We start from the raw sequence: 27,960 nt of genomic DNA on the forward strand, positions 1-27,960 counted from the left end.
ATATTGGTTCAAGGATATCTCTTCATTTTCAACATATTTTTTTTTTCTGCTGAGACTTTATCAACAAGTTATTGCGCCTTTATTATATGTTGCCTGAGTGGAGGACTATGGCAGCCCGGCTGGCTTTAAACTTTAAATTTAGGCTGGAGATGGAGATGGAAATGTATTCCTGCTAGCTGGACTGCCTGGGGAACTATTACATCAGACGAAATGACAATGATTAAAATCTGCTTTTTGCTGCTCTAAATCTATTGAGCGACTGACAGTTGCCTGTTAGGTTTCCTACCCCCTCTAAATCACAACTTCACACCGTTAAGGGGAACGGTCTACTTTTGCCGGAAAAAATAAGATAAGTTATTATATCTGTGTAGTCATAATTTCGGGAACAGGGGGGTATCACGTTTTCTTCCTTGAGAAAATTGCCTGGGCGAGAGAGTGGAGTTGAGCTAATTGTAGCCTAATCCCTGGCCCAGAGGCGCTTGGGCAGCCCGGAGCAAGAATTTTCTTTTTTAGCTCCGCTCTGTTATTTAGAGAAGGATTATTGGCTTTCTTCTTCTCATAACAAACCACAGGGGCAGTTTCATTTAGGCAAAAAGGCAGACAAGAAGCTGAAATACGAAGCAGGATTCCAACAAGAGCGCACATTTTACGCGTATCCAAATAAGAGCAGAGAAGGGGAAGGAGATCATCTCATCTATGTTCAAGGTAAGGACGCTTCCTGTGCGCTTTGGTACAAAGAAGCTTGGTGAGGACAGGTCGAGCCAGCCTTGCAATAGAGCCTTTAAAGCCACAGAGACTCTTTGCAAGCAGTCGATCCCGGCCACAACCTAGTGTCTTTTAGAGAAAGAAAAAAAACTGTTTTGTGTGGGATACGGAGAAAAGACTTGGCTTTTCCGTGCGGCAGTATAGGTCCGTATACCGGAGCTGGATGGCGGTGTAGTTCTGTCACAAACTCGGGGGCATTTGGAGAAAATATTTGAAAATTTTGGGGGTTACGCGGACAGCAGCTGGGACTGACCGCCGGCACGGATTTCCTCTGGACTCCCTACAATGTTTGAAACGGTAGGGTGACAATTTTATACTACAGAATCCAATGTTGTCTTTTTTTTTTTTTACGCACACAGTGCGGGCTTCACCAGTTTTCGAAGAGGATAGTTGAACTGTGCTGGGAGAGTGTGCTGCTCGACCCAAAGTGCCTTTTTCCTCCGTCTTTTCTCGCAGACTGAACAGAAAACACGTGTGGGTTTTATCAAACGGGTTGTGAATTACACGTGTCGGGATTATGCTTTTAATTGTACAGCAGGAATAAGACGCCATATTGAGAATTTGGTTAGATTAAAGGCAGAGCTCGGGCTGGTGCTGTTCGTGCAGAGTCGGGTGTTGAATCGCATTGTTTATTTTCCTCAACGTTTCCGTCCTCTTTCTCTGATTATTTTAATTCGTGGGTCCATCTGGGTTATGTGGATGTCATGAAGTGTGAAATCGACCACGGTGTCTGAGCTGGGGGTCAGAGGAGGGAGGGAGGCGGCAAGACAGCAGCTCTGAGGAGAAAGTTGATGCCTTTATATAGCTGCTGTGATTTTGTGGAGGAATTTATCCTAAATGATGTGTGTGTGTCTGCATGTGTGTGTGTGTGTATTAGGGGTAAAAAGAGGTATTGAATTTCTGATGCGATTGGGAGATTTATGCCTCTATTTTCCTTTTTTCCCCTTTCATATATCCACGTATGTTGTGATTTAATTGCTTAATTAGGTGGTGACACAGAGAGGAACCGGCGGTGGGACAGCCCGGTGTGTGTGTGTGTGTGTGTGTGTGTCCGTGTGCAAACTTCTTAAGTCTCTCCAAGTTTTTTTTTTTTTTTTGCTCCTTTCCTGGGATTTGAAATGTAATCCCGTCCTCCTGTAATCGTATTAAACGAACACGATACTGCTGTGAGAAGGGCAACACCCTTGGACAAAAAAAAAAGAGGCTCCAGTCTCACTTTATGCCCGGTGGCGCTTCTTGTCTCGGAGCCGCAGGGATGATCTGGACTTTCACAACCTTTTTCAGTTTAGCAGTAATGACAGTGAAACAGCCCAACAAACCGATCAGCCCTGCTGATATACTGAAGGCAGGAATTGTATTATCTGAATCTGTTTAAACCCAGAAACTCCCAAGTATTAGTAAAGGAAAGCTCTGTATTTCAGCCACAGCCTGCAGGCTCGGGGATACGCGCGTAATGATGAACTGTGACCTTTAGGCTGTGGTCACAACGTTGAAAGAAGTTCGGAACAGTAAGCGTTTGTTCATTTTCCTTTTAAGAACCTAATTTCCCATACAATCTAAATCAGCCTGGCATCGTGCCCTCCTTCTCTGATTTACAATATGCTTCCTAACCGACATTAAAACGTGGCCAGACTGAGGTTGTGTAGTTTACCTGCTGCTGCTGGCAAACAAATTACGCACCAGTAGGTTGGATATAAACGCCTCCTCTGCTCCTCCTGAAGCAGTGCGGGAATCAAATGGCGGCGTATCGAAGTGAATTAAAAATATTTTCTCAAACATTTCATCAGTAAATCAAATTGTGCTCCGCGCTGACCTCGCCGTGCCCCGGCGTGCTCCCAATAAACTCCAGTCCCAACTGTGTGCCTCCGCAGTGCGAGCTCTCTCTCTCTTTTTGTTGTTGTTCTTTTGCAAGACTGTGTTAAAACGTGATTTGGGGCCACAGTGTTCGTGGAGTTGGACGCTTAGTGGATTTGGCCTGTCATGTGGACAGCAGCCTGATGCTTTCTCTGCTTTGAGCTGAATTCTGGTGCGTTTTTACGCATGTTTAGTCTCATGTGCCCATAAGTGTGTGTGTAGTCACATGACAAGCGATCACCTTAATCTTTTTTTTTTCCCTTTTTTTGAGAGTTGAATGTGTGGGTATATGTGTGTGTGTTGGAGGAAAAGTTGCACCCTCCCTCCCCGCCGTGTTTTCCTTGCTCTCAGATTGGTGGTTGGGGTGTCTGGGCGCATCACGTCTAACACATAAGGCGACCTTTAATTAGAATATTGCAGCAGCAGTTTATTTTATTCCCCTGGAGGCTGACACCTAGCATTCCTCCCTCTTTCTTTCCCCCCTCTTTCTCTCTCTCTCTCTCTCTCTCTCTCTCTTTCTATCTCTCTCTATCTCTCTCTCACCCCGGTTCTCTAATAAGCATCCTCCTATCCTCGCCCGCGGTGCTGCATGAAAAGATGCAAACATACTTAATTAGAGCGGTGGCAATAATTTCCAGGCTAAATATGCGACCAGACAGACATGGAAGTGATCTGATACCATTCAGAGAGGATACTATCTACTTCCCTGTGTAGGATCACTGTGTTGACTCTTTTTTTCCCCTTTACCTTTATTCCCATGGCTTTTCTCTACACTTGCTTTCAGGAGGGAAGAAGCATGTCACGGCTGTCTCTGACCCGGTCCCCGGTCTCTCCTCTGGCCGCCCAGGGGATCCCTCTGCCGGCTCAGCTGACCAAGGCGAACGCCCCGGTGCACATCGATGTCGGGGGACACATGTACACCAGCAGCCTGGCCACCCTCACCAAGTACCCAGATTCAAGGTAAGACACGTCCCTGGCTTTCTGTCATGCTTTACTCACTTTATAAATTCTTTTTCTTATTTATTAAAAATCACTGTTGAGGCTGGATTTGGGTCTTGTTGCTTTTTTTTGTTTTAAATGTGAGCCAGTTCTGCGTTTATGGGAACTGAAGTCTCTTAATCCACCTAATAGTGGAAAACATTTCCTAATTAAATCCTCAAGTAGATTTAAATCTATCTCTGTGTAATAGCTTCATATTGCATTTTAGTCAGTGAATCAGTTATTACATTATTTGACTGGTGTTTGTCTCAATTAAGTCTAATTGGATTTGTGATGTTAACAAGTCATTTAGCTGACTGGCATTGGGACAATTGTGCTGCAACTTTTATAGTGATAATTAGCCTCCAAAGCTATTATCTTTCCAAACCATGTGGGAACATTTCTGCTGCCTTCATTATTTCTAAACCCCTCTTACCTTTAAAATGATGGATTTGATTGTTTTTGTCTGTTTTAATGGTGATTATTTTAATTGTCCAATAAATACCTCCCAAGCTTTTATTTTTTATCTCCTTTCATGAGGTATCTCTGGCACGTGTTACTGCTGATGAGAATGCTAGCGTTTGTGTGAATTGACAGCACACAGACAATTTCTCTCTCTCTCTCTCTAAACCTCCCTTTCACAGACTTTTAGTTTTCTTTTTTGCCAGCAGATCAGTGGTGCTGTTAGGAATCCTTGGAGGAAAAACAATGACGTAAATGTGCGGAACCCTGTCATCAGAGCTGATGTAGGGCAGCTTCAAATCTGATTAAAATCTAGCTCATTGGCGCGTTACATATTGATTTTGTTGGCTATTTTAGAGCCAGAATTTACCACTATTACATCTTCTTTATTGTCATTGCTGGTGCTCGAACGCTGGGCTATCTTCGAGGTGTATTTTAATAAAACACTATATACTCCTGTTTTGTGCGGTAATATAATCATGATATAATTTTATAACCCACTTACTGTCCCTCTGCCTACCCCCCACACTTTCAATTGATTGCAACAGAAGCCCAAAATATGGATTATATTGCAGTCAAACTTTCAAATGTTCACAGCTACAACAGTGACTTTTCTATTAACTTAATATGTGTGTGCAGAGAAAAGAAAAGCCCTCTTCTCTCTCACACTTCTGATAGTTATGTTCACAAGGTTTATATTTTTGTCGCACTTCACACTTGTAACATTTAGTCATGATGATTCAGATTGTGTAAGAGCTGGTGGTAATCCGTCCTCCTACTTTCTTCACGTTTTTAGCTCCATCCACAAACAAGGTGACACCACCGACCGGAGGTAGCTCTGCAAGCAAATAAAACTAATAATATATATATATTAAAAAAAAATCTTCTCTCTCTCGCTCTGATTTGAATTTTCCTCCTTTATAGTTTAGGCCCCGCTGTGTTTTCTCCTAATGCAGTGTGTCATTCGTTGCATTATACTGGTTTCAATTCGGCATCAGCTGAGTCCCATGTGGGCCAGCGTAAACATACACCAGGTTGTTAGAAAATCTGCCAAATTGGCTACAGGAAACAATCCACATAATCCCTTGGTAATAAAGTCTTGATATTCATGGAGTCCGCTGACAGGAAATCCCTGACAACTCTCCCTTTTTATTCCACTGCAACATGTCATGAGAAAAATAAAGCTCAACCCAGACGAGGGTTTATCTTTGTTTTCGTTGTTAAGGCGATATTTTTTTTGCCTCCTTCTGTTTCACTCCTATATTATGTTTATCCAGCGGATATAGTTCATAAATTTCAGTTTCATTTTCCGTCCCTATTTGTGTATTATGTCTATTGTGTTCCATTATTTTTTATGCTCAGATGCAGCTTTACACTTTACAAAGAAGTTATTCATTGGGGGGGACACACACAGGGCACCGTGCAAATGCAGCACAGAGTCATGTCAGAGCATCCAAACAGTGTTTTTACAGTGCGAGTAAAGACCGGATATCAGTGTGAGTGTTGGTTGGAGTGCTCTTTGCTCTTTCTCTCTCTCTCTTTTTCACACATGCTCCTTAGCTCGGTCTCTCTTTCTCTCTCTCCCTCTATCTGTCTCTTGCTGTTTCTTTCTCACTGTGGATCACACACACACACACACACACACACACACACGCATACACTCAGTGTTTCTCTCTCCCAGCCTCCTCAGCGTACAGTTGGCCTCGGGGCTCCACTTTCCACTGGAGCCAGTGGAAGGAGGGGCCCTTTTGTGTGAATTAGGATAATGGCTGACAGCAGAAAGCAAAACAATTACACTGGCACAACCGTGTACGCCGCGTTCAGCCACGTCCGGTCCAGCACTGGCAAAAGCTGGAAACGTGACGACTGAAAGAGCAGGGTTAAGGAGTTTGAAGTTGCTGATTACTTTTAATAGATTGGCCCCTAAATAATGCAGCATGCCAAGAGAAAGTTAGTCTAGTAACTAATGTGTGGCTATTCATCTTCTTCTGTGTGGGCCATATTAAGGGACAGGGGTCATGAAACATTGATGCGCACTCTGTGTAGCTCTCAAAGAGGACAGTCTCAGCAGTCACTTGAACAGAAGCTGAGGAAATTAGGGGAAATGTTCCACAGACAAGGAAACTATTTTGAAAGGACCACTGGACATTTTTCTCTTTGAAGACGAGTCGTCTGTGTCCAGAGATGATAGATCTGCGCTGGCTTTATGCTTTTTTAGTGGTCCTCCATATCTAGTAGTTAACTTTTCTATAAGCTGCGCTCACTATAAATAACACAGCAGACGATTATATCATCATTCACTTTACATAAGATTCAGGAAAAAAGCTGTGTTTCCTTTCATTTCCCTTTAATTTCATTCTTAAGCCTTTGTTTTTAGGGTATATGGCACGAACGCAGTGCCATGAGCCAAAGTAAAACTAACTGTTAAATAAGACTTTTAGTTCTATTTACTTAACGTTAAATAATAACGAGAATTAATTGTTGCTCTGTAGCAGGAATAGTCACGTTACGCAACCGCAAAGTAACAGATAAAATGTTTTTGTGAACTGCAGAAAAATACTGTGACTGTTTGCAACACATATTGTCAGAACAGGAGTGGAGATGTTTGTATTAATGCAGTCAATTTATCTGTTTATAGTATGCACAATTGAGTTTCTGAGGGAAAAAAAATCCCATCATGGACCCATATGGGCAAATGTGGGGCAATAAAGCTGCACACAATGAAAGTTAATCCCAGAGCAGAGTGTAGGAAGCTTTCGTTGCTTTTGCTGATTGTATTGACATGTTAAAATGTGAAACGGCGTGAAGAGTTACGCTGGAACTTGGTTCTCATGAATTCTTCATAAGTCATGATGCTCAGCAAAAGTAAAAATTGTATTCCTTGTTTTGAAACTTTTATCACGCACCCTTTGGGAGAGCTTGTTTGGAAAACCATCAGTTTATCGAGTATTTCTCCAGTTGCTTTGAGCAGAACTCAGCGAATGGGGAGCCAGTGACAGCAGCGATCTGGGTTTTGAAGCTCCTCACTCTTCTAGTCAGAGTCACTGTGGTCAGACCTGTCAGGCTGCTCGAGCTCACCGAGACCCCTGGGTGTGTTTGCTTCACTTTTCAGGAAGCTGGCCGGTATGCTGCCTTCATTAGGCGTCCATTAGTGCTTCAGCTTCCAGATAGCATCTGTTGTAGTAGAATCAGTGATACCTGCGCCGGGTCCTCCTCCCACCTCCGGAGGACACGTCTCTGGCAGCTCTCCGCCGCTGGCCGGCTGGAGCTGCTGCAGCGAGGTTGCTGCCAGATATTGCCCACCTACTGCCCCGCTGCCTGCCCTCACTTGGCACCGCTGGGGTGGGAGATCTGAGCTGTTCCTGTCCTTGATAACCTCCTACACCCACCACCTCCCTCCTTCTCCCTGACTCTTTCTCTTTATCTAAGTTTTGTAGGTCTGTCAAACCTTTTTCTCTCCCACACTATCTCTCTCTGTGCTCTTTCCTCTTCTGTATATTTTCTTCTTCTGATTTCTCTGTCGTAGCATCTCCGTCGTTCCCTCTCTTCTTCCTCCCCATCAATCTCTTTGTCTTTTGGCCCGTCTGTTTGCGTGTCTCTTAATTTCTCTATGCAGCCCCCACTCTTTCCACACACACACACATGCACACACACACACACCACACATACACCCTTTTCTCTGCCTACCTGTTAAAAACAACCCCCCCCCTCCAATTCAGGGATTTAACAGAAAAGGGAAAAATGAGGAGACCAACACAGAAGAGAGAGAAAGAGAGAGAGAGGGAGAGAGAGAGAGAAGGGAGTAGAAGAGAGGGAAAGAAAAAGAAAAACAGGCAGCATTTTAATTGCTTTTTAAAAAAGTGGAGATGAAAAACAGAGTTAGCCTGGAGGGGTATGGTGAAATTCTAGCTGGAAGAATTGCAAGACCATATGAGAAAGGAACACCTCGGGCAAAACAGGGAGATGAGTATTGGTTTTTTATAAAGCATTTTGCATCGATTTCCAGAGAGAAAGCGAGTAAGGGAGAAGGATGGAGACAGAGAGAGAGAAAGAAAGAAAGACAGAGGGAGTGAAAGAGAGAAAGGATGGCAGAAGGGGAGAGAAGGGAGGGAGAACCATCTTTGCTCTGCTTCTTCACACAGTCAAGTCAAAGAAAAGAGACAGGGCGAATTTGACTTCATAGCTTCATCGTGTGGAGCCGACACATCGGGGTCAGGAGATACATGATACAACCGTTAAATACGAGCTTACGCACTTTTACAAAGTGGAGAATTGTAAATTCAGTCAGATGAGTCTGAAAGTGAACACGGTCCTGCTGTTTGTTCATTTACATTCCCACTATGGCTCCAGTGTCTCGTAATAGAAATTGACAACACCAGAGCTCAGGCAGCGCCGCATGCGTGCATTGGTCGGCGTGTTTGCAAATAGGTTTTATGATTTTCTTTGTCATGCAACTTTGTCAGCCAACCTAGAAGCTGTTACTGTGATTGAAGTGCTGATTACTCCAAAATGATGATAATAACAGCGACGCGGCGCTCTGCCAAGAGCTGTTTCTCAGCGAGACGATGTAGTACTGTAAATGTGCAGCGAGGCCGTTAAGGAGGTTACGTGCAACAGATTTCTTGTGTAAATCAGTAGTACAGCTTATTTACACTGCGCAGGCATTCCAGGTTTCTGTGCTGAGGGTGAAGCAAGATGTGTTTCAAAATGAGTCACCAAATTAAAGTGAATTATCGCTCTTCACAGTGCGGAAAGTTTAACAACATGGAGCGCTTGCACAAACCCCGTCCTCGATATTTACTCACGCTTTAAAAAAAGGAAAAAAAAGTGTTTTTTAATTATTAAGGAGGGATATTTAACATTTGGAAATGAACAAACAGATAGAGTGGAGGTGCCTGGATGAGATTATTAGACCAGCGAGAGAGGGACCTGCAGGTAAGCGGCAGGAAAACCACACAAAGACGAGGGGAAATGAATATCTGTCCAAGGGTATCTCGAGGCACGGCGCCAACGTGGTGTGATGAAAGTTTAAAGATAACAGCAATTTCCACTCTTTGCCTTGATGAGCCCCTGTAGCCAACTTCAACTAAGCCCTTAATCTTGCGGTACACTAGTGGAAGGGGTTAACCGTGGGACGCCAGGCAGCAACAAGTGTCTTATTATTGCACCAAAGTCTTGTCAATATTTGCTGAAAGCTTAACAGCATACATCTAATTACTGTTTTTAGTTAATTGTTGGGACTTTTAGTAGGAAAACAGTATTGATGTAATTTTGGGTAATGTTATTTTCATTATCTCTTCAGTTATTTTCTCTTTTAAACTATACAGCCTTTAGATATGAAACAAAAGCGTCTATAGATTCACGTGGTGCGTTCGGATGTCCTGCACAATTAATATGCATTTAACTCAGGCTGATCAGTACATTTATTATAGGAGAAACTAAATGAAAATGCAGCACACCTTGGTGGACTGAAGTCATGTTTTTCCTCCAAAAATACACCCCTGACAACAAATATTTGTATTTTTAAAGGCAAATATGTTGCGTTTTCTTTTATGTCATCTCATAAAACTTGCAAAGATTTCAGAAGAAATTTGTTTGATTTGAGTCATGAATTCATCTTCTGATCAATATATCTGCAGAATTTCCTATCAACACAACGCAGCACATGAAGGGCATCCCTACAAATGCTCCCTCTGTGTTAAACACAAACAGTGTGGCATACAGTATAGGAGAGCAAATTTCTCCTAAATTCAATCAAACTGTAAAAGTAAAATATCTTTTTTCCACATGTTCTCCCTCAAATTAATATGTGGCCCTTCACCGTTTCCTCCCTGTGTTTCATTTCCACCTCTCTGACAGATGGAATAATAGAGCTGTAATGCTACATTCATGCCATTAATTTCTGTAAGTACAAGCAGCAAGCGCGTGTGTTGTTGTAATCTCTCTGCAAAAGGGACACTTCAAACAAGTCTGAAATGGAGGAACTGTGCCTTAAGCCCCTTGTTTCAACCTGGGATGCTAATGCATTTCAAGCTTAGTGCTAATAAAATTGAAAAATAAATGGAGGGTAATTGTTTCATGCATTTCGAAGGGAGCTGGCTCATTCCGTCGTGTGCCTGTGTTTGTGTGTGCGGCTGCCTGTGTGTGTGTGTGTGTGCGCGCGTGTTTGCGTGTGTGTATTTCAATTTTCAGAATCAGTCGTCTGTTCAATGGCACCGAGCCCATCGTGTTGGACAGCTTGAAGCAGCACTACTTCATAGATCGGGACGGCGAGATATTCCGCTACATTCTCAGTTTCCTCAGGACCAGCAAATTGCTCCTTCCAGATGACTTCAAGGTATATATCCGCACCAACACATACTGTACTGTGTGTCACAACATAACAACACAAAAAAAAAAGCACGTAAAGCTGTTTGCCCAGACATGCACTGGTGTTGTCTCAAATTCCCTTTTTTTTTTTTTTTTCCCACATTTTTCTGAAAATAATACTTTTAAGTCTAAATATGTTTGTTTGTTTGAATGTTTACCTGTCCTCTCATTGGTGGCTTGTTTCCAAAACAGCACTGATGCCACAACAGAGCCACTAGTTGTGTTTTCACAATGCAGACTCACCCTCCTCCCATTCAACACATTAATTACCTGTAGTATAAGCATAAGCAGTAATTAGGAATTGTGGAGAGAGAGAGAGGGAGTTAAAAAAAAAAAAGAAGAAGAAGCACGACTCGGCTGGAGTACACAGAATGCTAACTGGCTAACGGGAGCATGGCCTGGCGATGTGTGTGCCAAAGCCCTGAGCTGTTGTTTTTCACCCGGAGTAGTTTTGTGTAGAGGTGAGCCCAGGTGAAACATCCTCAACGCCCCTCTGCTCGGCCGCATTCTGATGACGACCTCCCACGCAGACAGAAAGTCTCGCTCTGAGTCAGGGACTCGCAGGGAAAGGTATGGAATGTAGGAGCAGTTTAATACCTGCTAGCGTGTTTCTTTATCCATATATACATGCAGCTGTGCACACACACCCTTTACTCTTTGCGGCCCATTGAGTCCGCTTTGGTCCAGATTAGACTAATGGGGCAGCACACGTGGCTCTTGTTCTGGTGTCTGCATGATGTATTTACCATTTTTAAATGATCCAAAGCACATGTTTATGGCGACACAAGTTTGATTTCTAAGAATGTTTTTGTTGTTTCTGTACAAGCTGTTATTAGGTTATTGGTGAGATGAATATAGATGATTTTTGATGTGAGCTGTGCAGATTGATTGATGGAGTCAAACAGTAAGGATTGTTTGAGCTAACAGCTGTTAAAGTGGAATGTGTTCAACTTTAAAACGGAGCAAGATTAGTATTTATCTCCGAGTCCAATGTCCAAAATATCTGTTTTCATAATGTTCACTTCGCCAGCTTGTTGCTAACATTGTCTGCCTGCTGTTTGCTTCTGGCCAGGTGTCATTTAGTTGATATAGCAGAGCTTTTTTTTTCTTTAGCGAAAACAGCTGCCTGCTGCTGAAAATGAGCAGCGTTCATAAGGGCGGTGAGAGAGAACCTAAATGATGAAGTTACCGCTATAAAGCCAAAACAACGAGCTGAAGGATACTAAAATGCCTCGTACAGCTGGAATGAACACAATGAATGAAAATTCCTGGCAGGACTGTCGATACGTGGTCCGCTTTCATACGGCGCACAGTGGGTCATATAAAAAATAATGAGAAGGTGCATTTTTGGCATTACTAGCGAGCTCGTGTCACCTAACAAGTACCCACACAACCATATGTGGCTTTGTCAGAATCATTATATATTCTGCCCTCAGCACCTTCCTTCTCAAGGTTTTTATTCAGTGAATCTGCTTCCTAGGTGTATTCTACTCTTCAGTTCTACTCCACCTTAACTTGCGTGACCTTTTCACTGGGCTGGCGCTTGTTCATCATTCTCTACAAGGTAACAAGGCGAGGCCAAGCCACTCAGAGCCAGGGGCAAACTCTCCGGGCCTCACGGATAGTCTGAACAGGAGCCAAACCTCAGACAACAGAACATGACATGAAAGCCCTGCATATTTTGGCAAATGATGGCCTGAGTCAGTACCGATTAGTTTTTCCCTTCTTATTCATGCTTCCCCCCCTTTTTTCTGTGAAGTCTTGACAGTCCAATCAGGCACCACGCTTGAAGAGAATGCATTGGACTTCATTGTTTCAACTCATTACGATCCCCTCACATAAGCCTCTGTTGATCTGCATACCTTTCAATTTGCGTGAAGCCGGGGAAAAAAAAAATGCAAATAGTGCGAGGCGGAATTGAGCATGTCCTTATCTGAACACAATCAGGCTTGCCGTCGCCCGAGGGCTGGGTCTGTTCTGCTGCTGGCAGCCACGGCGCTGTGTGTTTTGCTAAATCAATGTGAAAGTCTGAGCAGAATAGGAAAAGAAATTTTTCAGCCTACATCAGTGGAACAAAATATTCACTATTAATATCCTCCCTCATCTCATTATTCAAACTACAATTAATCACGAGAGTGTAAGCAATGCTCAGTCATATCGAGGGCATGGTTATAAACCGGTAAGAGTTAGTGGTTTCTGTGTTGGATTACTCAAGCTTTTGTATTGCTCTTTAAATCAATTCTTCCGTACTTTACGTATCAAAAAATAACAGACAGGAGCTTGTGTTTTTATTTTTTTGTCTCCGCTGTATGAGAGTTGGCTGGATTTTTCTTCAGCGACTTGTTTAATCAACAACCTGTGAAGCTCCACTTGCGTGGGTTTGGTCATTTTTTTGTCCAAAACATATGGTAGGTCTTTATCCGTCCTCCGACTCCCTCATAGTGACATTTTCCATCATTTTCTTCTTCTTCTCTTTCTCTGTCTCTCCCTCCCTCTGTCCTTCCCTGAAATGTTGCCTTGCCGGTGGGCGATCAGGTCGGATCATTATTTTGAAGCTCAAACGGGCTGTCTGGACACGGGATTGGGGGATGAATTGTCTCGTAGAGCTGGCAGCAGTAGCAGCAGCTTCAGCAGCCAGGACGGAGCTGTTGGCCCTGTCTCCCTCTCATCCTCACCTCAGCGCTTAGGATTACTCTGTTGTTTTCTGCGCTGCTCAGGATGACTAAAGTGCCTCGCAGACAGACCCCTGTAAAAAACATATCCATCCATGGCTTCAGACCTGTGAAGGATGAGGAGCTACACTTTGATACAGAGAGCTGCCTGAAGGGGAGCGTCTCAGTATGAGTTTTGTCAGCTGCAGCAAGAAGGCCAGGAGAAAAAAGAAAGGGAGAAAGGGAGAGAAAAAGGGAAAAAAAAGGACCTCCACCCCCTCTCTCGCATTCTGAAATCTTAAATATTAGACCGCCAGCTTAAGATGTGTTGCGTCAACGCTCCGTCCAGATGGAGTTGTATTTGGGTGTCGTTCACACGCCTCAGATGAAGGCACAGTTTAGATGAAGGGGTAAAACAGTGAGGGAGGCTTTTCAAGGCTAAAGAGTCTGACAGAAGCAGCAGGGTTAATGAATATGCTGTTTGCTGCCATGCTCTGTTTCTGTGCCCAGCAGTGGTCCGGGGAAGGAAAGGGGAAAAAACCCTTTTTAGATCAGGGCTCCCTGGCAGCCCCGGCACCCAGCACCCACAGCCACCAATGATGCAGACTATATGAAACATATGTTGTTTTTGCAGCGCAAACACACATCGTCTCACTTTTCAAGGGTGTTCAGACTTTTCGCTGCACCACAATCAGCATCCTCATCCTATCTGTATCTGTTAAATATGTAACCAAATCAGATGTTTGATTTGATTTTACAGTGTCCATACGCTGAAGCTAGCTGTAGCCAGGAGCGATGAACCTGTGTGTCATGTCAGAATAAACTTTGACTGTCAATGATGGCAGGTAATAAACTAAGAATGAATTAAGCTGTCATTCTTTGTCACTGCGAAACACTAATCGGAGCACAGATTTATTAATTACTAATTGTTTAGCAGAAAGATTTGCAGCATTTAGGTGTAACCTAATTAAATCTTGTTCTAATAGGAGCTTAACATCGGGCCACAAGCCTCATTAACATAAAACTCCCTCCATGTGAGGAATACATTAAAAACCTCCTTGGCTGATGATTGTCCTCATGTTCACTTGCACGTATCTTTTCCTCACCTCCCGTCTGCCTCCAATAGCGAACCTCCGCCTCCCCGTATTTTCTATGGTAGCGGTGAATGATGGTGCCATCTGGTCTTGTGGGAAATTAGAGGCAAGAGCGCAGGGGCAAATGGCCCCCAGCAAGCCCTGCCCGGGAGGGAGAGTCAGGCAATCTGCTGCTGACTGTCTGCACACAGGAATGCACCATCCCACTTCACTGGAGCCCTACTGACGGCCTTTCTGGAGTCGGCTCACTAAAACATGCTAAAGGCTAACGCAGCTCTGCCAAGAGCTACTGTGGAGGAGAGCTGCAGCATGGCTATGCTGTGTTTATTGAGAGTGTTGTCCTGCTGGTCGGAGGCCATCACTGATCTTGGTTTATTGTTCTTCTTTCCAGAAGATGTATTACATGGAAACAAATGAGATGTTTCGTGGGCATTAGATATCTTTAACTTCACAAGGACATACAAAGGTCATATTTTCACATTTATGTTTGCGGTGTTTGTCTGATGCTTATCCAGATTAACTTACCAGGAATGCTGGAGTGCAAAAAACAACTCCTACATGGCTGTCATTACGGCACAGTACGATGGATGTATTTGCCAGGAGACACAGTACCCTGATCTTTGCACTCCTTAGGAAAAGTTTGTTGAAAGAAACAGTCAAGAAAAAGGGCACACATGCATAGAAAATTGTTTTCTAAAAGAAGTGTTGCAGGACACTGATCCATCAGTTATTCCTCCGTTCACACCTGTGCTGCACGGTTGGTGTTTCACTACTGTAGAAGGGTCAAAGTGCAGACACAGACAGAGCAGCTTTCCTGGAGTAATTAGAGGTTAAGTGTCTTGCTCAAGGACACTTTATCATTAGTTGCTGTGGGCGAGCCATCAGGCCCCCCCCACAAACATACCCTCTACTGTCATCTTAATGTTGCACAATGCTGTGTATGTGTAGGGTTTCGTCTCTGTGACCTTGGTGATGAGCTGTAATGTAGCGAAAGTCACAGTGCGTTAGTCACACATATAGCCAAGAGGACTGTAACACACATGCAAACTCACTGCTCTCATCTCCATGTTCGTCTGCCTGCACAGGACTTCCACCTGCTGTACGAGGAGGCGCGCTATTACCAGCTGACACCCATGATCAAAGAGCTCGAGCGCTGGAAGCAGGAGCGCGAGCAGCGGCGGATGGCACAGCCCTGCGACTGCCTGGTGGTTCGAGTCACGCCCGACCTGGGCGAGAGGATCGCCCTGAGCGGGGAGAAGGTCCTCATAGAGGAGATCTTCCCTGAGACTGGAGACGTTATGTGTAACTCAGTCAACGCTGGCTGGAACCAGGACCCAACACACGTCATCCGCTTCCCCCTCAATGGCTACTGCAGGCTCAACTCAGTCCAGGTAACTCACCACAGTGCTTGCCCTCTGGACCTGTAGTTTCACAGGTGGTTGCACAAAAAAAAACACCTCCCCCTTTGCATGTGGTTCATCTTATTTAATCTACACATTTATGCCAAACACAGCTACAGAGTTTTACACAAGTTTTATTATATGTCCTGACAGCAGCAGGACGTCCGTCTCTGTGTAAGATGATGTTTGTTATTGTCATTGTTGATAACTAGTGAGAACTTCCTTACACTTTTACTATTTCTTACACGAGGAAACTGAATATCATCCAGTTCAGAATAAAACAAGGGTAAGGTGTCGAATAATTTTGTTTTCTGAATTATATTGAACCATGAATTTCAATTCTTCTAAATATAACCAAGATTGAAAAATGTATGACTCTGACTTGACATTAGCATTTATTAAGCTTCCTGACATTAGAGGCTTGTTTCACACAGATGTTGTTGCCTGTTTTTACCTCTTCTGTCTTAGAAATATATTTTTATACTCTTGAATTTTTGCAATGTTGTTCAGTTTGAAAAAGTCTTAAGCAAACGAGAAATAACCAGCATAGTCAAAAACAGTTTTACATCAATTTTGAAGTCAAAGTCTTTCTAAAAACCAGAAGTCACAGTGTGATGAAAACGGCAGGTTGTGTTTTTACGACTGGAAGAAAAGTTGGTTGATTTAACTTAACTCAGAAAATGAGCAGTCCTGAGCTGCGGGAAACACAACCTGCTTTCTTATACAAAGTCGATTTCAGTGCCGCTGTGGTCCCGTGAATGCGGGTGAATATCTGCATTCTCTCTGTAGTTTGAAGGTGGAAAGGGCTTGTTGTGCTCTAGGCGCACAGAGTTGTCCTGAGTGTGGAGATTATTGGGATAAAATTAAACTCAGAGCAAGTCAGGGGGGTTTGACTGGGAATTACACACTAACAGGGTAGGTAGCTTGGACAACAAAAACAAAATGTAACACAGTAAATAGCAAAGCAGGTGTGCATTTACATGTAAAAGTGACCTCCCTGTTAACTGCAAACCAAACATAGCATCTAGTGAAGCTAACAGTGGAGCTGAACTTGGTGGCTGCTGCAGGCATTTGGTTAAAACGCACAATAAGCAGTAAGGTTGAATACTTCTTGGAAAAAATGCACAATAACTTTAAGTGGGACACTCACAGCAGATTCATAAAGTGTTAAAGTGAATCTCTTAACACATTATGTAATGTATATCATCACAAGATGTGACTGTAACACAATGAAACAGTTGTGTGCGCTGTATGTGTGTCACACAAAGCACTGCAAGCTGATGTGTTTCTAATATGGAAGCTGGCTTTTTACTTAAACAGCTCAGTTGGTTGTTAAGTGTTCACTAAATATTTATTTTTTCAGGGATAAAAAGCATTATTCTTTTGCGTTGTTAACTGTAACGCCTCGTCTACATTAAATCTAGATACTGCATCCATTAAGATTTAATTTGGCATTTCGGATGTCGTGTGTGATCAGTTCGCTCTTCGAGATTAGCCACAGGATGCACATTCCACTGAGACATTTCACTTTTGAGTCCGTCAACATGACTGCACAACACCTTTTTCCACCTTAATCTATCCAGCAAAGGATTCTGCTGAGCAAGCAAACCATTTTTCACAACCACCCTTCAACACTTTCATACACACTTAAACACCTGGCTGCCATTTGTAGTGTACAACCAGGGCTTTGATGGCCACTGTGCAGCTCCACTTAGCCGCTTTACGCGATGGAATCTGCTGAGGGAGAGGAGTCTGCTCGCTCGGTCAGCCTCCGAGTCCCTTGTCAGTCTGTGGATTTCAATTTCATGTCGTTTGCCGGGATAAAGGCGGGTAAATGCACTGCTGGTTTTTTTTTTTCTGTGACTGTAAGCTGGAATTTCACCTCAGAAGTTTGCTTTAAGGCAGTTGGTGTTGTTGATTTGTCTGCCTTTGTATTGAAGTTTGCCACAGTAGAGATAATAGCTTGTTGTCACTAACTGGGCTAATGGCTGCACTGGAGCAACAGCCAGAGCGCATGGAGTATTTCATTCTCTGGGAGTTTCTCTTGTAGCATGATGAGAACCTGAACCTTTTCTTACTTACACTTTGAATATTATCTCAAATGCATTCCATCTTCAAATGAGTTAGCTACTTGTTTGAAAAATGGCCTGAGATGTCCAGGCTCCTTTGTTAAAGCAGAGCTGATCAGGGCGTTGAGCGAAGCAGTAAGATGTTAAAAACAACTTCAGAAAACTAGTTTTATAGTTGTGCTACCCAGAAAGGTCTAAGAGAGGGAGAACAGGGGGGGGAACATAACAGTCTCACACCACAGGCTCGATATAACACACTTGAGTGCCCACAGCCATGAACAAACCAACACATGGAGGAGCCTTCACCCCTCCAGCAGCCACAGAGAGCCTCTCCCAGGCAGGCTAGTGCACTCTGGCACCTCCACCTCCTTCCTGCCAGTGTGAGAGACCACCTCCAGGGAGGAGAGCGGAGCGAGTGGGACAAAGCACGTGTGGACTGCGGCCATGTTTTCCTGCGAAAAAATGAAGAAGAGAAATGGAAAGGGGGGAAAATGATATGCATAATTTACGCTTTACTCCTTTTTAAGACACAGCTCCTTTTTTAAAAAGACTCCAATATAACACCGCTCAAGGCAATTGAAATACACGTATTGCATTTTTTAATACCATACTTACAATTTCTCAAACAGCCTAAACCGGTTTATACTTCTTTTATAGATTTTTAAATGACTTACAATATAATTAATTGGCCGCATCAACTAACACAACATTTTCCCACTCTGTTTACCAGTGAGACTGGTTACGGGATGTGAGCACATCTGACTAATACGATCTGAGAGAGAGTCTTTATTGTTTGGGTTTTTATTGGGCTGCTCCTCTGAAGGCGAGGTGAGCTGAAATCCTCTTTTCAGACAAACAACAAGAGGAGCTGGATCTTCAAGGTTCCCTGTGAGCGATGCTCCCTCTTGTCTCAAATTATGGCCCGTCTCTGTGAAGGCGCTTTTTAGTTGTGGTGTCTTTTCATTTTATTTTTTTGTCTCGTGGCGGCCCCTTTAAGACACACCGATACACAACATTCCCCCTAAAAAAACAATCAGAAGCACAAACTCACATACTGTACGCACGCACAGTGGAGGGGCCCGGCTCATTGAGTCGATGTAGATGAGGACACAAGGAGCAGATGGAGGTGTTTTTCAGTGTAAGGGGAGATTTTTCTAAACAACTTACTCATTCTGTCCTCTCTCATTGTTGCGTGAAGGTATGAGAAGGTTAGGAAAATAATCCTCGTCTTACCTGCCAGACAATGAGCCTCTGATCTGATTTCAGGCCTGGACCCCGACCCAGGGGAACGCTACCACACCCTGCCCAGGGAGAAAGTGCGTGCACGGGGGGGAGGGATGTTTACGGAGATGCAGCGCTGTCTGAAACCTATTTACTGTATGAGTGGGCTGGTTTTTGAAGAGCTCTTGACAGGAAAGAGATGGAAACATGACAACATTTAAATGTTATTATATGTCATAGAGATTTTATGGAAACTAAGTTAGTGTTGCTGTCTTGCCTCGGGCTGGAAACTGCTAGACCTTTTGGTGCTTTGGTCACAACAGGATAACATAACGCTTCGTAATACTTTTGGCAGCCTGTTTAGTTTATTTTTTTTTAGTTTTTATTCACTTAAAGATAAAGTAACAATCATAAGGTCAGTAAAATTGTGTATACTTCAGAGTTAAACACTTACTCTTTAAAGCAAATTGCTGGAATACTGTTATATTATCTTCAAGTCACAGCACCGACTTTACAAAGAGAGGTTCTAGTGGATGGAAAGTCAAACAATGTCATATTGTGTACTGTAAATTTAGCCCCTTCTTTCGTTTTTTTGGTCTTGTGTATTTAAATGTGAGAGGGTGAGGATAAACAGCTCCACCTTGGCATGTGATTCTCCATGAAGTCATGAATGGAATTTAGGGGAATAATGCAAACCACCTGCGCTGTGATGTAGATCCAGCGGTGAGACACAGAAAGCAGCAAAGGCACTGAACGGAGGGAAAACATTTAGCCAAAGAGCCACAGAGGTGTACACACACACGCGCGCGTCCCAGCGCAGGAGCCGGGCCCGCCGCTCCATACATCACCATGATGAAGCACTCAGATCAGAGCAGAGCCAATCCGTCCTTCATCAATGTGACAGCGGAGGCAGTCGTGGAGACGGGCCCCCTGTCCCCCTCGCTGCCCAGGCGGGGAACGCAACACGTCGCAACACTCTCTTACATGTCACGCTGCCACTCCATCAATCCTGCGCTGGGTATAAAGAGAAAGCACAGCTCATCAGAGCAGACAAGGCCACACAAACACCTCAGCTGTGCTCCTCAGTGGCCTGAGTGGCAGACATTAACGCTGCTGTGGTTTGGGGTCCCCCCTCGTACTGCCTGTCTGGCTCTGTGGGCACAACACAGCATCAGGCTGGTGAGAAAGCAGATTAATCTGCACTGTGGGGAGGATAGAAACCGGACAATTCTGCCTGCTGACGGCTTCAGCAGTAGCTTACGGTGAAATGTAAAAAAAATAAATTGTGTGTGTTGTGTGCAGCCTGGTTAGGCAGTGGGACGGAGATGTTTGTAAAGAGAATTAATCAGAAGATTCACAAAATATATAAACTTCATGATAAATTGAACACAGGAGCAAAGTGCCACATGTGTGCACAATCGTAAATAAATTGAACAAAGTGTCATAAAACCTCATTTATCCATCATATTTCAGGGAGCAGCATTTAATACACATTTTATAATTTAAATGTAACCACAGCAGTAGAAGAGGAAAAAGTGATAATACTACAGCATGAATACGTTTAAACACAGAAAAGCTCTTTGTTTCAAATTGTACTTATTATTAACCAAATGGCCTGATAAAATATAATCAGTAAAAGTGATGCAGAATAAGTTCTAAAATATAGTGTTGTGTTTTTATTGTTGACAGATTGCTGTGGAAGCAATATTTTAATATTGTAGGTGATTCTAACAATTACATACTCTGGAATCATTTAATCTGTCAACTAGCTCGAATTTTATTTATTTATTTTATCTCAAAGGAACTGTAATTGTGTAATTTAGTACAAAATATGAATAAATTAAAGTTATGTTATTGGCACAGTGTCATAAAGACAGAAACAACTGACTGTAAATGTAGTTTAAAAAAAAAAGCTAACTGAATGAGTCAGGTGATGTAAGATGCTCTTTTGCTTAAGTCTGCTCAGTTTACTCTGAACTACTTGCAGTCCCTCAGAGAACTGGCCTGACCCAGAACACCTCTGTTCCCTCTCGAGCTCACTGTGTATTTACACTGCCAGGGTCACCTGAACTGAAATCCTGTGTGAATCATGATACTCCGAGACACTTTAAGTTATTTATTTGCAATGGCGAGCTCAGTCGCAGCGATACCATCATTTTTATTCTGCATTGTCAAAGCGTTTTTGTGACTCCTAAAAGAGCCGGCAGATGGCTCAGAGAATTAGAAAGAGTTGGAGCTTCACGGCTGTTTTATGCCAGATGCTTGTGATAAGCAGAGGATGCGACGCAGAGACTGCAGTTAGCGCTCCTTGTCACATATTAAAGACTGTGCATAGTTAAACAAAAGCGACCCCCTGAGTGCGGCGCCCATTACATGCTACAGTGTCATATGTCATTCAGCTGTGAGCCCTGTGCCACGAGGAGCGAGTGTCTTGCAGCTCCTCCTGAGAGGGCTTCTGAGTGTGTCTGTGCACTCCGGTGGCCATCAATATTGCATCGTGCTCCGGTTTCCAGCCCTGAGACTCATCCACTTTGATTCCTGCCTCGCCATCTTTGCTGCGACGCTGGGAGGTTAGAGGCTCATACATCCCCTCCTCATCCCCATGACAACCCCTATTTGAGTGGCAGCTCAGCGAGATGGTTAAATGCTGAGCGGTTTGAGGGGAAGGTCCCTATGCAGCCATGTCGACCCCGCAACTGTGAGAATGGGTTATTGCGTTTCAAATGCAGGAGGATCACTGGCGACGAGGAGACGCTTTTATTCAGCTTCGATCACAGAGACAAAAGGAAGAGCTAAAGATCAGAGTACAAACAGCAAACTTTGGTTAAGTGTTGTCCTCTGAACTGTTGTGTTCTGACTTGAAAACAAGAATGGCATTGGCACACTTCAAGCATGGCCGCAGCAATACTGCAGGGAAGGCTGTGTTGAAGTTCAAAGTGGTGGACATGAAAAGGACAAAAAAAAAAAAAAACAAAGACTGCTAATTAGACATAATTCCGTTTGGTGGATGCCTGGAATGAGACTTCGGCCAATCAGATTGCTCGCATGCAACCCGCTGTTGGAATATTTTGTTATGGTTTCGCTCAAGTGTGGCAGGAAAGTAAGCAGAGAAATCTGCATAAGTACAACATTAGCTGAGATCTGAAAGCCTGCAGTCACAAGTATGTAGCGCAAAACTGAGCAACCAGACATGTTTTAGCTTTTTAAGAGGGTGCATTCCTTTGTGTTGTCAGCAGGGATTGATTTCAGGACACTGTCCTGTGGACATTGAAACCTTTTGCTTGGATACATCATAATTATTCAGTGTATTGTTTATTCCCCTGTGGCACTACATAATTCACTGTGTCAAACTGAACGTGAAGTTTTTTCATGGCCTCTTATAGTCATTACAGTATCCTTGAGTCAGTTACAACTATCTATAATAATATCCTTAAGTCTTTTGTGTTGCCATGCATTAATGATAAAAGTGTTTTCAGACTATCTTTATTGATCAGGCCATACTCCTCTGTGACCAAATTCATTGCTGAACATGACAGAGTCCCACATGCGTTAAGAGATGATGGGGAAAAATGCAATGTGATGCAATGATCAAAGAAGACTATGTAATATCATTTCCATAATCGTTAGGCTCCTCCGTCGTCTGTCATGGATTTGGGAGTGTTTGATGCTTGGGCAGGTCTCTTAATTAGCCATCCTCACCATCAGCTGTCTGCCGCCCCTTCTGTCTCACAAATTACAGAGTTTGTCATCGTCGTATGGCCAGAGGACGAAAAGGGGGGAGGAGGGGTAACTTTTCCGAGTGGTCCTTTCTGCTTACAAGCAGCACGTCGACCCACATTTAAGTTTTAATCAGGAGGGGAACGGGTGTGAGGGGGTGTCAGGTCTGCTCAACAAGTTTGCGTGCATTTCTTGCATTTTGCATATGAAAGTTTGTAATGTTGCACATGTTTCATGACCGTGTGTGTGTGTGTGTGTGTGTGTGTGTGTGTGTGATTTATCTGCTCTTCTGTGTTGTGCTAATCCCCAGTCAGGGGAGGCTGCAGCCCTTCAACTTGGAAGCCTAAACACCCCACTTTAGCCGTCCGATGGGGTTCTAGCTCCTGTAATTAGAGAGATCATCCTTCAACATGAGTGTATATGTCAGTGTGTGTGTGTGTGTGTGTGTGTGTGTATAGGCGTCTGAAGAAACCATTCTATTTGCCTGAACTTCTCTGGCTCAGTATCTGCAGAAAGGGTTAGCCCTTAGCGAGACCTTTCATTTCCATGCACTGCACACTCCATTAAAAGGAAAGGGGAATAAGTAAATACGCAGCACTCCTCTCACTGGGATTTAGATATATACCCCCTCCAAAAAAAACAACATCCCACGTGGATTACAGCAGATGAGGAGAGAAAAGTGTTGTTGGAGTTCACGTGTTTGTGCCTGAGCGTATCTCTATTTGGACTTGTGTATGTATCAGTGCCCCGACTGGAGGGCTAACATGCATCCCCGTCTCCCGTTCTCCCCCTGCAGCTCCAGCACTTTGTCCTCACACAGATCCCCCCATAACTCGCCATCCTCATTCCCCACACGTCGCTCTCTCTTTCGCTCACGGACCTCACTTCTCCTCTCACCCCAGCCTCATTACTCAAATTAGGAGCTCCAGTAATCACCACACTGAGCTCCACTCAGCCCCTTAACACACCTCACTCACACTCCGCTCTCCTCATCCCTTTGAGCTCATGCCCTCAGTTCAGTGGCCAATCCAGCACAAGCGGCATGAATATTGCAGAGGTGGTGTGATGTCGGAGTGCCCTCTGGTTTTATCCCATCACTACGTGTGATTGGGAGGAGGAGGAGGGTTAATGACACATGGTGCGTGTTGTGACTGATGAAGATCTGAGGTTGATGTTCGGCGAGTGGATGGATGGATGGATATCACAAAGTGATACCTATCAGTGATTTACGTACATGGGCTGCAGCTGATCATTTAGTGAAAGTGCATCGTGGAGTTTAAGTTTCTGGTAATGAGGTACCGCTAAACTTTCTCACAGTTCATCATTATTTTTATGGAAGAAAGGTCTGGTTGTGGTCTGATTCTAGAAAAACTCTGTTTATCACATTACAAAGATACGCTGTAGCTCACCTGGTTGAGCTGGCGTCCCATGTATAGGGGCTATAGTTTCCAGCGGTCATGGGTTCGAGTCCTGCTCATGACCCTTTGCTGCAGGTCCTTCCTCCTTCTTCTCCCCCCACTTTCCTGTCCTTCTCTCTGTCCTTTCTAATAAAGCCAAAAAATATCTTTTAAAAAAAGATATACTCAAATTTAAGGAAAAACTTCAACACTTTGGAAAATGTGCTTGTTTGCTCTCATGTCTATGAGCTCAATATGAATCCATCACCGGCAACTGGATAAGACAGGTTAGCACAAGGAGTGGAAACGGGTCAGAACAGCAGCCAAAAGGTCACAAACTCCACCTGCCAGCACATACAATGGTTAATAATTAACACATTGGATTTTGTTGGTTTAGGTCGTACAAAAACCAAAGTGTAAGATCAAGAGATCACTGTGTTATAATGGGTTACGAGCTGAACTAGTTATTGCATCACTAAGTTCCAAGAGTGATGATTTGGCAGCTGGTCCTGACCAAGACATTCTCCAGAACACCATGTAATGGACTGTAAAACAGGGATTTTGCGTTTTTACACTTTGGTTTTTGTGTAGATTAAAGAAACATATAAATTGTTCGGTGGTTTTGATCACGATGCTCTGAAACAGTCCATGCATCACCGCTTCTCTGGACTCTGTAATCCAGCCTGTATAAATAGGAACTGTCTTTGATGACTCTGTTTCTTTTACACTTCGCATCCAGCGGTTGGTTACAGAGAAAGTTGGCATTAAAAATAAGGTTTTTATTTCCAAATCAAAACTTGGCTACCTTCTAAGGCCAAAAAGAGGCTTGTTACTAACACTGATTTAACACTTTGAGGCCAGCGCTGGATTGATGTCACATATATGCAGGCATCCTTGTAATGCTGCACGGAGAGCTGCGCTTAAATCTGTTACTAAGCGTTGGATGATCAGCCTCATTCACTAATAGACTCAATCATTACCATGTTCTTATTTACAGACTTTGTATTTCTTATTTTTACTAAAAAAGTACCCAAACATGTCGTCCCCGCTCCCAGGATTCAGTATTTGTTCCCAAAGTGTGTACCAAACTGGGAGGTAGCCTGAATCCTAAAGACCTGATCTTACTAAATGAATTTAAAGCAACATTATTTGACTTGAAGGCAGACACATATGGATGTACGTGTTAGGATTGATTTGCATTTCCCCTGTATGATTCCTGACATTGATGACTTTCGACGTGGAGAACTGCTGCCACTCTCATGACCCCAAAACATAAAACACAAAATACTGACAGGTTGCTCGGAAATGTACTCTGTCACTCCGCTGAGAAAAGCAGGATTTGTCCAGCATTGCTCTCAGACAACCAATTCATCGTATAACAATGAATTCTGAATGGTCCAACATGTCTGAGTTGTGGACTTCTCGACCACATCACAAACACTAAATCTACATTCCATACTTAGACAAAGGAGCTTCTTCTGACGTGTTCGTCATGAGGCAGCGAGGTCTCTTTTCTGACCGTACTTGTGTAACACGTCAGCTTTAATCTTTCATCCAAGCATTTTGTTTCTCTGAAAATAACAGAAAAGTAACTGATTATAAACAGATGACAAACATGTAAATGAATAACCAATTCAATTCAATTTTATTTGTATAGCGCATATTTACAACAACAAGTCATCTCATAGCGCTTAACAACGGCAGAAACACCCAACAATCCCAAACATTTGGATTTCCTATAAGCTTCAGCAGTCCGAAAGCAGTCTGCAACAGTGGGAAGGAACCAAAAACCTCCACGGGGGAAAAAAAACCTCCGACAGAACCAGGCTCAGGGAGGGACGGCCATCTGCCTCGACCGGTTGGGTGGATGTAGGATGAATTATAAAATTTCACATACAGTTAAACAAGTTATTAGAAGTTATTGTCCTTCCTTCCTATGAGCTTACAGCTGAGTTTGATGCTTTTAACGTTTGTTATTGTGATTTAACGATATTGTGACACACGCTTAATCTTCATGTAAACCGTATTTAGATACTTATATTTATGTCAATGTGTAATGTTGCTCTAAAAAGATTATGTTTTGCCTTGTTGAAGCCAATAGTGTAATAAATTTGCGCTTTTTAAAATGTAATATATTGGCCAGTTATTACGTTATTGGTTTGCCTTAAGCACAAAAAGTTAATGCAATCTTTGCTAGTTGTGACAACTTCTACAAAAATGACGCCTAACCAAAAAAGACAACCACAGCCAAAAGTGTTTTTGTGTAATGATTGGCAGCATAAACACAAGTTGATTACTCACACAGATTGGGTTGTTCTAACGAGTATTTTCTTGGTTTTAACAAATATTTTTCAAGTTGTTTATGTACGGAATTACCATAATTATTATCACAAGTTTTTAAGTTGGAAAATTTAATAAAATAAGTTCCTCCAGTGTTTAGTAGGCAGAGATGAGAATTTCTGACCTCAAGGTGAAAAAAAAATATTAATTTTAAGTTATCTCAATTTGAAATCAGTTTTAAATCAACTAACACATAAATATGAGTTTTAATTACCCATATTTTTTGGTTGATGCAATTACCCACATTTTGAAGTCAACCCAACCCATCAAAATAATGTTTACCACCTAAAAGGTTTATCTTATTGAGCAAATTACATTTTTGTATCTTTCAGCTATGCATGTAATTAAGTGGTGGGACCCCTGAATTACTTTTGAGTGCTCTTAAATTATGCAGCTGCCTGTCGTGGGCAGGATGCTCCTGTAAAAGAGATTCTTCATCTTGATTAGGCTTTTCCTGGTTACATAAAGGGTACGACATGTGGGAGCTTGACAGGTGATGGGAGGTGAAACTTGTTATTTTTAGATAGACCCAGACCTGCTGTTGTTCCCTCTTTCCTGTCTTGATGCTAAGCTAAGCTAGCAGCTGCTGGATGGAGCTAATAAAACAGTTTTATGAAAGCTGTCTTGGGCATTTCGCACATGGACCTTCCTCACATATCTTATGATTATTTACAATGATTACATTTAGCTCATGTGGTTATATATGTCTGCATGTATAAAAAACACAAATTTAAATGACCTAAATGATTACCGTAATTTCTGGACTATTGAGTGCACCTGAATATAAGCCACACCCACTAACTTTAAAAAGAATATGTAGGCCGCACTTGTCTATAGGCCACTTTTAAGTAAATACGTATCGGTAACATACACAAATACGTCCCGTGAATGCTTTTTTGTGCCTGTAGCACAGCTGGTTAAAAAAATAAAAACTACAGCTGTTTACCAGGAAAAGTCATAATGTCTTAATCCTGCGCAGTAAAACCACTAAAGTCGTCTTCTTCAGTGTCGGAGTTGAACAGTCTCAGAATTACTTCGTCACACACTTCCTCAGTCTCTCTTTCGCTCTTAATGTCACTTTGAGGCAAATTCGTAAAAATCATAAAAATCCATAAATTAGCCGCATCTTTGTTTAAGCCGCAGTGTTCAAAGCGTGTGAAAAAAGTAGCGGCTTATAGTCCAGAGATTACGGTATACACTTGATTCTATTTTTCTGACACCGGCAGCAGCATTTTTAACAAAGACGTACGAATGGCATCGCTTTTATTTTGGCAAGGATAAGCATATTCCTGAAAACCTCTCCTTGAACGAGTAGAAAATCAGAAGCCTGCATCTCTATCTGTAATGAAAAGTATTTCTTTAGTTTTTAATTGCCCTCTCTCCTTCTTCTGTCCTCCCTTCAGGTTCTGGAGCGTCTCTTCCAGAAAGGCTTCAGCGTGGCGGCGTCATGTGGAGGCGGCGTGGACTCGTCTCAGTTCAGCGAGTACGTGTTGTGTCGCGAGGACCGGCGGAGTCTCTCCATCAACACGCCCATCAGGATAAAACAGGAACCCCTGGACTAGAGCGTTCTGGGAGAGGGACAGCCAACACACACCTTCCCCCCCCCACCCTCCTCTACACTCCCTCCATCTTCTCACACCACC

General features: G+C 43.1%; 1 protein-coding gene across 3 annotated transcripts; it reads left to right on the forward strand.

Annotated features, from left to right (window-relative positions):
- kctd15b (potassium channel tetramerization domain containing 15b) lies at positions 1-27,957 on the forward strand. 3 transcript variants are annotated; one of them, XM_008297439.1, is made up of 5 exons: positions 1-705; positions 3,404-3,579; positions 10,252-10,396; positions 15,259-15,564; positions 27,721-27,957. In XM_008297439.1, exons 1-5 carry the CDS (start codon positions 697-699, stop codon positions 27,877-27,879), a joined length of 795 nt encoding a protein of 264 aa, XP_008295661.1. In that variant the 5' UTR covers positions 1-696; the 3' UTR covers positions 27,880-27,957. The 3 variants fall into 3 exon arrangements, with proteins under 3 accessions (XP_008295661.1, XP_008295659.1, XP_008295658.1); XM_008297437.1 differs by lacking the exon at positions 1-705 and adding an exon at positions 810-1,062; XM_008297436.1 differs by lacking the exon at positions 1-705 and having other exon boundaries at positions 3,377-3,579.
- The last annotated feature ends 3 nt before the right edge of the window (positions 27,958-27,960 follow it).

The sequence above is a fragment of the Stegastes partitus genome, unplaced genomic scaffold (assembly GCF_000690725.1).
Source record: "Stegastes partitus isolate 25-593 unplaced genomic scaffold, Stegastes_partitus-1.0.2 Scaffold1221, whole genome shotgun sequence".
In the NCBI taxonomy this organism is placed as follows: Eukaryota; Metazoa; Chordata; class Actinopteri; family Pomacentridae; genus Stegastes; species Stegastes partitus.